This window comes from Tiliqua scincoides, chromosome 2, assembly GCF_035046505.1.
Source record: "Tiliqua scincoides isolate rTilSci1 chromosome 2, rTilSci1.hap2, whole genome shotgun sequence".
NCBI classification, from domain to species: Eukaryota; Metazoa; Chordata; class Lepidosauria; order Squamata; family Scincidae; genus Tiliqua; species Tiliqua scincoides.
Window position 1 is genome coordinate 118518437 of NC_089822.1, and position 10976 is coordinate 118529412.

Genomic DNA, 10976 nt, shown 5'->3' on the forward strand with positions numbered 1-10976 from the left:
ATAACTTATTATTCATATTTGCTAGTTTTTTTTGAAGTTAAATACCACCTGTACATCATCTTATAACAATTTTCATTTATATTATTGCATATCGAGATCTTTAATGATTTCTTCCAGAGATGCTCCCAAGATGTCATCATTATTTCTTTATTTACATTCACTGCCCACTTCACCATTTGTACTTTTACAAGTTCATCTGCAGTGTACCATTCATTTATCAGTCTGTAGATCTTTGAAATTTGCTTTTTCTTTTCTCCCAGCAGTATCTCTTCTAGTTCAGAATTTTCCCCCCTAAAACCAACAGTTCTCTTATCTGCATCAAATAGGTCTTTAATCTGTCTGTACCCAAACCAGTCATACCTAAAAGTTAAATCGTCCTTTTTCTTTAATTCCACCTTCCCTCCCTCCATGTCCAAAATATCTTTGTACTGTAACCAATCTTCTCCTTGAGAGGTTGATGTCGGTTTTATAACTTCCGCTGGAACAATCCATAGCGGCTTTTTTTCTCCCAGGCATTTTTTGTATTTTTCCCAGACCATGTAGATACTCCTTCTTATGAAATGATGCATGAAATGTCCATCCATTTGTTTTTTCTCGTACATCAAATATGCATGCCACCCAAAAATCTTGTCATGACCTTCTAAAGATAAAAGTTTTCTGTTTTTTAGATTTAACCATTCACTAAGCCATGACAAACAAACTGCTTCATAATACAACCTCAAATTTGGCAGTTGAAATCCTCCTCGTTCTTTAGCATCACACAGCACCTTCATCTTGATTCTCGGTTTTTTTCCCGCCCACACAAAATTCAAAAGCTTCCTCTGCCAATGCTCAAACATTTTGAAGTCTCTAATTATTGGTATTGTTTCTAAAAAGAACAAAGAATTCTAAAAAGAATTATTGGTATTGTTTCTTGGTAGCACGTTCATCTTAATCACAGAGATTCTACCTAGTAATGATAAATTCAACTTATTCTTAACATAATTCTTAACATATCCTTGTCAATTTGTTTCCACAGTTTTTCATAATTATTTTTATACAAATCTATATTCTTCATTGTTAACTCCACCCCTAAATATTTCGTTCTTTGCACTACTTCACATTCAATCAGGTTTTCTATATCTTTTTGTTTATCTTTACTGACATTTTTACATAGAATCTTGGACTTTGATTTATTTATGTAAAAACCTGCTAAATCTCCAAATTCCTTTATTTTTACTAACAGATTTGACAGTGATTTCATTGGGTTCTCTATTATAAACAACACATCATCTGCAAAGGCTCTATATTTATATGAAAAACCTCTGCACTTCAAACCTGAGATTTCAGAGTCCTCTTTGACCTGTAAAAATAAAATTTCTAACACCATTATAAAAAGCAATGGAGACAGAGGGCACCCTTGTCTTGTACCTTTTTCAACCTTAAATTTTTCTGTGTTGTCAGAGTTTACAGTCCACGAGGCTCTCTGGTCACTATATATTGCCTTAATTGCCTTTGCAAAGTTCTCATCTTGTCAATTAATTCCAACAGGAAGTCCCAATTCAGATTGTCAAATGCTTTTTCAGCATCAACAAAAAAAAAAAAAGAAAACTTCTTTCTCTGGGTGCTTGTCGTAAAATTCTACAGCATCTATCACCATTCGCAAATTATCTTTTATTTGCCTATTTGGCAAAAAACCTGCTTGTTCTTCCGATATCAGCTCACTTAACGTTTCCTTCAACCTTTCCGCCATTATCTTTGCAAAAAGCTTATAATCATTGTTTAAAAGTGAGATAGGTCTATAGTTCTTGACATTTGTTAAGTCTTGCGCCTCTTTTGGTATCAAGGAAATATTTGCTTCTCTCCATGTGTCTGGAATAGATCCCGTTTTTAAAATCTCGTTCCGAAGACTCTCTAACATGACCACCAGGTCTAATTTTAAAGCTTTATAAAATTTTGTCGTTAGGCCATCTGGGCCAGGAGATTTTCCCAGCTTAGTATCTTGTATGGCTTTCAGTATCTCTATTTGTGTAATCTTATCATTTTATCTGTCTTTCATTTCTTCCTTTATCCTTGGCACATCTAGCTTTGACAAATATGTCTCAATTGCCACCTTGTCTATTTTTTGCTTTCCATATAATTTGGCATAATATTTATAAAACTCTCTTTTTATTCCATGATGATCCACTATATCTTTACCATCTTGACAGATCTTCGTAACATTTTTTTTCTCTTTTCTTTTCTTCAATTGCCATGCCAAATACTTCCCTGGTTTATTTCCTCCTTCAAAAGATTTTTGTTGGAGTCTTTTCAAATTCCATTCCATTTCTTTTAATGCTAATGCATTTAGTTGCTCTTGTAGAATCTTTATTTCTCTTAATATAGACTTTTTCCCTGCCCTTCTCTTTAAATCATTTTCTTTTTGCTTAATTTTCTCCTGAATGTCTTTATACTTAAATTCTTTTTCTTTCCCCCCCCCCAACTATTTAAACTTATTAGGTTTCCTCTTATCACAGCCTTATATGCATCCCAAACCTTCCTAATTTCTACATCATTGTCCATATTAGCTTGAATGAAGTGTTTGGTCTCAGTCTGTAAATATTCAACATTTTTCTGCTTTGTTAATAAGTCTTCGTTAATTCTCCATATCTTCTTTCTAGCCTTCGTTGCTGCCTTCCATATCATTGGATTATGATCAGAATTCTGCTTAGGCAGTATATCTACACTCTTAGTTATTAAGGTTAACTCTTTAGACATCCAGATCACATCTATTCTCAAAAAAGATTCATGCCTTGCCGAATAAAATGTATAATCTCGCACTCCTTGATTTAATTTCCTCCATATGTCTTCCAAGTTTTCTTGCTCTATCAATTCAAAAAAAGATACTGGTAGTTTGCCTTCCTTTCGTTTACTTTTAGTCTTCTTGTCTAATTCTAAATCCACAACTCCATTTAAATCTCCCATCAATATTGTTTGTTCATAATAGATCTGACCCAGATCCAATTTTAACGCTTCAAAAAAGCCATCCTTAGCTCCATTTGGTGCATATACTCTAACTAATAATGTCTTTTTGTAGTTCAACATAACTTCTATTGCCAAATATCTTCCTTCTACATCATTAAAAATTAATTTTGGTTCTAGCTCTTTCTTTAAATACATCACTATTCCTCTTTTTTTTTAATTTGTTGCCGAGATGAATTCTTCTCCCAAATTCTTATTTTTCAAAAGTTTATAATCCTTTTTACAAATATGTGTTTCTTGCAAGCAAACAATATTTGCCTTTTGTTTTTGTATCCAATGAAAAATTAATTTTTGTCGCTGTGGTGAATTTAGTCCATTCACATTCCAAGAAATTAGTTTGTATTCCATCGTTGATATAAAATTAAACTTTATTTCTTTTTTAATCCAAATCTTCTTTATTATTCACCAAAAAATCTTCCATCTCCCTAACTGTTTTAATTGTAATCCGTGCACCCTTCAAATAAAAACTTAATCCTTATGGAATTTCCCATCTGTATCTTATGCCTTTACCTCTCAGCTTGTCTGTCAATTTTCTGTATTTTTTCCTATCTTGCACCACTTTCCTTGGTAGTTCTTTCATGATCCCAATTTCTACCCCTTTTACCTTCAAAGGGTCCCTATAGTGCTTTCTCAATATTTCTTCTTTAGTTCTCTTTGTTATTAATTGCACTATTATATCCCTGGGCAGGTTCTTTTGGCAGGCATACTGGGAATTTATTCGGTACACCATGTCACATTGATATTCCATTTCCTCAGGTTGTAAATCTATAAATTCTGCCAAGATTCTAATCACTTCTTTTCTATCTTCTTTTGTATCTTCCATTAAATTCTCTGGCACACCTCTCAGCCTTAGATGGGTCTCCATAGCATAACATTCCAATTTCAGCATATAATCTTCAAATCTCTTAGTATCAGTAGTCACTCTGTCAATCTTTCCCTCTACTTCTTGTGTTTTCTTTTCCATATCTTGTACTTTTTGATTTACTGTCTTCAACTCAACTTTAACTTGTATCACTTCGTTTTTGAGGTCTCCTATCAATCCTTTCATTCCGTCCATCATTTTCTCCATATTTTCTGTTATTTTGGTACACGTTTCTTTCATAGAGTCATTAAGTTTCTTCTCTAAACTTTCCATTGCCATTTGCAGATCTTTATCTCCCTTTTTTGCCATTTTCGAGCCGCTCCAGGTAAGTGCTCTTTGTCTCTCTCTAAAGTCGTACGACATGTAGCAAGCGTTTCCCTATCAAAACGCCGTATTTCCCCCTTTCTATAATGCTGTATAGTCAACTTAATATTGACATTAAGTTTTCCCTTAGTCAAAATGGCGGACGCGACTTCTTTGTAGTACTCTTCACAAAATGTCCACTTCTTCACTTCCTGTCTTCTCTTGACCTCTTTCAAAATGTCCACTCAAATATTTCCTCCCAATCTTCTGACCCTCTTAAAATGGCCGCTCCTCCACTTCCTGTTGCTATATGACCTTCTCTCAACGGCGAAATCACACTTCTAGGCTACAATCTCATGATATTTTCACTCCTTATTGACCAATCAGCTTGATGTCTTTTCTTCGTTCCTCCTCCTCCTCAGATCTCTCATTTGTCTTCTCCTTCCCAAAGCCTCCTTATCACCGTTAGATCTCCGGTTCAAACGCTGTTTCTTTTTTGCCAATTTTGTTCACATATAAATCAGGAGGCTGAGTCAGCGAGGATCTTAAGTCAAATTTCTTGACCCACGTAACTCCTGCTGCGATTTTAGCGAAGCCTTCACTGGGGGGGGGAGTTCAAAGCAGATAGAGAAACCCCTATTCAGAGCTCCTCTATCGCCAAACTCACACCCCCCTCGGGTCTCGGGCGTCTCCAGCCCTTCCCCTACCTGGGGGAGGGTTTCGGTGGGCTTTTAAATGCCCACCAACCAAAGAAAATAGAAGTTCCCGTTAGCCCCGTTCTCACCAGGGCTTGTTCAGAGCTCCGTGACTCAACCGGAAGTCCCAAGAGAAGGTTACTGCCTGGATTGGTTCCTCTTGGATCTCCTTTTGTTTAGAACCCCGCACTTAGGATGGGTATTGTTTACCTATTTTGCCTGTTGCGCTTGTTGTAATTTAATAAAGTGGCCCATTTAATCCCATACCTGTTGTCGGCTGTATTTATTGGGGAATGCATGGTAAAGGCAGCTAGAGTGCCTGTATTGGCACGCTAGCAATGTTTGCCAGGCTAGCCCCCCTATCAGCCGGCAGCAGGGCTTTGCTGCCAGCTGATTGGCTGGCTGGCATTAGGGGGCTGGACAACTGAGCCCGATCTAGCACGTAGGCGCTAGACCCGGCTCAGTTCCATTCCTGGAAGCGACCCCTGCCCGCCCGCCCTGTAGCTAGTGTGGGATTAGTTGGTCACTCTCCGGAGGAGCGGGTAGGAATTTTTTGAGCATCATCTGATTGGCACCATGATGGTGTTTGTTTTTGCCTACCTCAGATTGGCTATGGAGCGCGTTTGGGTCTGCAAGATATCACTTACTGTCCTGGTCACTGGCGGTAGAAGTGCGGGGTGGGTAGGCAGAAGACCTTCTCGGTGTCCAATCTAAGCCAGCAAGGGCAGGGGTGAACCAGAACCACTCTCAAGATGCTTGACCGGCTTGGGAGGCAGGCTGGCTAGCCCCTGGTCTGAACTTTGGGGCCTTGCAGGGGTGACCTGAAGGCATAGTAGTTTGGCTGGCTTACCCTCTTCGGGCGACGGTGAAAGGTGGGCTTAATAACTATTGAGTTACGCCTGGAGTCGGGTGGATGTCCTATGAGACTGGGGGACGTAGACGGCTAGGGCCGTTTCCCCCACTTAGAACCCCGCACTTAGGATGGGTATTGTTTACCTATTTTGCCTTGTTGCGCTTGTTGTAATTTAATAAAGTGGCCCATTTAATCCCATACCTGTTGTCGGCTGTATTTATTGGGGAATGCATGGTAATGAACTACAGGCATCTAAAGCTTTCCTAAGGAAAAGACTAGCAGAGAGAGGAGTTTCTAAAGAGTTCTGGGAAAGAGCTAATCTGCAGCAGTTAGTGGAATTAGTCACAAAATATACTGCCCCAAAGCCCCTGAGTCTGTAGCAGCTGTCCAACAGGTAGAGCCATCTGCCTCAGAACCAGCTACCCCCATGATGCATATCAATTCTTGCCCCTCAAAGACCCCTTATACCAAACATCAAGTTTATTTGACTGTCAATGCGAAAAAGATACATGGACACATAGATTCTGGGGCCAGACTGACCTCAGTTCATAGAAATTTAGTGGAAGCATGTCGGCTTTTGCCTGGGGAAACATAGTTCAAACTGTGCCAGACGCCACCCCTTGGAGGAAGACAACAACTTTGCCACCCTGACGCTGGAGAAAAGCAGATTTTGTACCACCCACTAGACACAATGCACGATATTAATAAGCTGTGTTATAAGCATACACAATTTCTCAGCACAAGAGACTTTTTTGCTGTTGTTTTTTGTTATAATCTTGTCTTAATGTGTTTTGCTTACTTAGTTTTATTTTGTGTGGGGCCATGAGATCACTCACGTGATCTCGGCCCCAAGGCGGGGAAATCTGTTACGTGAAAATCCCCTTTTGCCTTTTAGTTGTGATTTTCTCTCTATCTGGTTATGTTACTATAGACTAAAATATCATGCAGGCTAAACTTCTCACACAGGCCACATAAAGCATTATATGTGTATTGTATTTATTCTCTTAAGTAACTAAATGCCTCTCATATACTTGTAACCATACTCCTTTAATAAATCATTCTATGTTTGTAGGCTTTTGTCAACGTGTGTGAAGGAATTGATCCAGCTTAGTCCTGCCTTGGCCATTTAATTGCTCTGAGTGCTGGCAAGGGGTGTGTGTGCAGGACTTTTCCTCAAGGCATGGTACTCGGGACCATGTACCCCTCAGCCCCATCTTAGCTATGCAACTGCTGCCTGCCGCTTATTTTGTCCTGTCTGCAGCATGCAGGAAAATGAAATGTGATTTATCTCTCAATCACCAGGAAGAGACTCAGGTGGTCACCTACACATAACCACTACAAATGAATGGTCTGCTCCAGCAATGGCCACAGTCACAGGCACCTTGGAAAGGATGGTTGTGTTCTCGAATAGAACCCCATTATACCCTGTTCTGCACCAGGCCACCTTGTGTACACAAGGTACACAAAGGCAGGGCTGCATCCCTGCTGCATACACATCTTTTTCTGAACTTCACCCTCAACTGCCGAAGAATCACTTGTACTTATGGCCATTCTCATGCCATTAAGGTGCAAAAGAGAGCGACTAAGATGATTACAGGGCTGGGGCACCTTCCTTATGAGGAAAGGCTACAGCGTTTGGACCTCTTCAGCCTAGAAAAGAGGCGCCTGAGGGGGGACATGATTGAGACATACAAAATTATGCAGGGGATGGACAGAGTGGATAGAGAGATGCTCTTTACACTCTCACATGACACCAGAACCAGGGGACTAAAATTGAGTGTTGGGAGAGTTCGGACAGACAAAAGAAAATATTTCTTTACTCACCGTGTGGTCGGTCTGTGGAACTCCTTGCCACAGGATGATGTGGTGATGGCATCTGGCCTGGACACCTTTAAAAGGGGATTGGGCAAGTTTCTGGAGGAAAAATCCATTATGGGTTACAAGCCATGATGTGTATGCGTAACCTCCTGATTTTAGAAATGGGCTATGTCAGAATGCCAGATGCAAGGGAGGACACCAGGATAAGGTCTCTTGTTATCAGGTGTGCTCCCTGGGGCATTTGGTGGGCCGCTGTGAGATACAGGAAGCTGGACTAGATGGGCCTATGGCCTGATCCACTGGGGCTGTTCTTGTGTTCTCTCTGCCAAATCACACAACTGCCAAGGGTTCACCTAGGGAAGGAGACATCACAAGTTAGGAAAAGTGCTGCAGAAGTCTCATGTGAGACAATTGCAACTGATGCCACCTCTCGAGACAACCTTCCAACCCACTGAAATAGGCACAGGTTTGCAGAATCAGGATTGTCCTCCCTGCAAGTAGGCATGTGTCAATGTTTTTGCCCACCACCAACTCAACTGGTTGAATCCACACTGTGATTCCTGTGGGGCAGAAGCCTCACTGAACACAGTGGGGTTTACTTTTGAGTAAATGGGCACAGGGATAGTGTGGTTGGAGTGAATAAGATTTCTCCATTAACTTTGGAAGCCTCTACATGGCTGCATTGCCTCTTTGGCCCCTGTAATTCTGGCATCAGTATTTATGGTTAGTGGCAGAATTCAGATCGGAGTATTAGCTTTCTGTTTGTTTTTTCTTCTTCTGTTGCTGATTTGCTTCTACTTAGTAATTAACCTCCATTCTTTGAAGAAAGTATAACCTCAGGAAATGTGAACTTCTGGTTATGCAACCCTGTGTCTTCTAATGAAGTAAGTACCATAATTTTTAATGGATTTTTAAAAAGATCATTTCAAGAGCCTCCTTCTTCCCTTCATTAATTTCATACCCCCCATGCACGGGAATATGTCTTCCCTAGCCTTTACTATATCTTTACTATATCCTTTTGGAAAACTCAGAGCAAGCTTACATAACACTCTAAAGGCCCAACAAGATATGATGGGGAATTAATTTATTTTTCACATTGTTATACTGCCCTTCCTCCAAGGAGATTAGGGTGGTGTACAGGGTTCCTTCCCTCCTTTGGTCCTCACAACAATTTTGAGAGGTAGGTGAAGCTGAGACATAGGTCACCCAGGAAGCTTCATGGCTGAACAGAGATTTGAATTTGGATCTCTACTAAGTCCAACTTCCAGGTCTAGGTCCAACTCCAGAACCATTCCACCAACCTGGCCAGTTGCCACAATTGGTGTTCATGTGTCAGCTCCATTCAAACAAGGCCCCAGTTAGCAAGCCAGTGTAGTGTAGCTGGAGAACTTAGAAAGTATCAATATATGACAGTGGCATACCTGGGGGGGTACCATGGGATCAAGTGACACTGGAGGACATGTCTGTGGGGTGTCCCCCACTGGTCACATCTGCTGCCTCCCATCAGGAGGCCTTCAGAGGGCCGGAAAGGCCATGTATGGCCTCCCCAACACTCAGAAGTCCTTGTATTGCCTTTGGAGAGATGAAAAAGTACTTCTGATTTCTCAGGGAAACCAAAAGAGATATTTTTATGCCGCCAGAATACCTTCTGAGGGCCAGGGAGGACAGCCACATCAGTTTCCAACCAGGTGTTCAAAACTCATGTGGTTGACCCCAGATTGATGGATTAAGAAGTGGAAAAGGTGTTTGGCTTGTTCTGTGGGAAGGAGGGAAAGTTATGGATTCAGAAACGCTGTGGGTTCTGTATCCAAAGGTGCACTATATCCATGGGAAATGCTAATTTCCACATGGATTTTTCCATATCTGGTTGAGCCTTAGCCTCCTTACTGTCATAGACACAATCAGAATATACAACTACCTGAGGTGTCTTCTCTCCTTCCCAGCTATGGTTCATCAGGGCAACGCAACTTACTCTGATGGATTCATCCTACAGGGTCTCTTGGACCAGCCAGGACACAAGCGTCTCCTTGTCCCCATCTTCCTCTTCATGTACCTGCTGATTCTACTGGGCAACTTGCTGATTGTCCTGCTCATCTGCCATGATGTCCGCCTCTTCTCCTCCCCCATGTATTTTTTCCTCAGTAATCTCTCCTTGGCTGATGTGGGGTTTTCCTCTTCTGTCATCCCAAAGATGCTGCAGAACCTCCTGACCGGTACCAAAAGCATAACCTATAGTGGATGCTTGGCACAGATGTTTTTCTTCTTGGGCTTTGGAAACACTGAAAGTTTTCTCCTGGCATCCATGGCGTATGACCGATATGCAGCCATCTGCCAGCCACTACGTTACGCCACTTTAATGAATCAGAAACACTGTTTGCTGTTGGCAGTTGGCTGTTGGCTCCTGGGCTTTCTTCATTCCCTTCTCTATACCCTGATGATGTCTTGTCTCTCCTTCTGTGCCTCCCGAGTGATCCCCCATTACTTCTGTGATTTCCATCCCTTAATCAAGCTCTCCTGCTCAGACACCTCTGCCATTCAGATGACAACCCTCACCGAGGGGACGGTGACCATGGTGGGGCCTTTCACAGTTACTCTTCTCTCCTACATCCTCATTGTCTCCAAGGTTCTCAAGATCCCTTCAATGGCTGGGAAGTATAAGGCCTTTTCCACCTGTGGTGCCCACCTCACCACAGTGGTTTTGTTCTTTGGGATTGTAATAGCTATATATGTCCGTCCCTCCTCCACCTACTCTGGCACGAAGGTCCGAGTAATGTCTGTGGCCTACACAGCTGTGACCCCCATGCTCAACCCTTTCATCTACAGCCTTAGGAACAGGGAGATTCAGCAGTCTCTGAGAAAGTGCCTAGGGATTGAACTGAAAAGATAAGGAGTCCTGACATTTCCTCTAATTTCCTAACATTTTTAGAAACTCAGTGAAGCGCAGCAGTTTGAGAACATTCCAGAATGCCATGTGACATTTGATCCTTCTTGAGCATGGGTTCCCAACCTGTGGTCCAGGGACCACAGTTGGTTCTCATGACCCTGCCAGGACGTCTGTGAGGTCTCCAGAAGAAAGGGGGGAAAACTCTTAATGATCCCAGGAAGGGAAAAAAAAATACCTCTGCAGCCCCGGCCACCAATCAGAGCTGACAGTGCTTCTGGTGGCTTCCCTGTCACCCCTCCTTTCACCTTCTCACTGCTGTGCATCTGATTGGCCCACTTGTCTTGCATTCCAGAGGGGTAAGGAGGTAGGCTTCTCCTCCATGCATGGCTTGGGTGCATGCTGACTCTTAACTAACAGCAGGCACAGCTGAGGTTGTTTTGGAGGCTGTGAGGTACTTGGAGGCTTGGGAAGGGCTGGTGCTGGGGGCAGCAAGGCCTACCAGATGCCTCCAGGAGCAAAGAAGAGACCTGCATCCTGGTGCTCTCCCTTGCACCTGGCATT

The 10976-nt window shown here is 42.0% G+C and overlaps 1 protein-coding gene across 1 annotated transcript; it reads left to right on the plus strand.

The window, feature by feature from the left end:
• The first annotated feature begins 9476 nt into the window (after positions 1 to 9476).
• On the plus strand, positions 9477 to 10418 carry LOC136638687 (olfactory receptor 1L4-like). Its single transcript, XM_066612720.1, has one exon. It carries the CDS (start codon positions 9477 to 9479, stop codon positions 10416 to 10418), a length of 942 nt encoding a protein of 313 aa, XP_066468817.1.
• The last annotated feature ends 558 nt before the right edge of the window (positions 10419 to 10976 follow it).

Bases quoted from the DNA above. Each gene is read 5' to 3' on its own strand.
- LOC136638687 (XM_066612720.1), top strand. From the start codon at position 9,477: ATGGTTCATCAGGGCAACGCAACTTACTCTGATGGATTCATCCTACAG.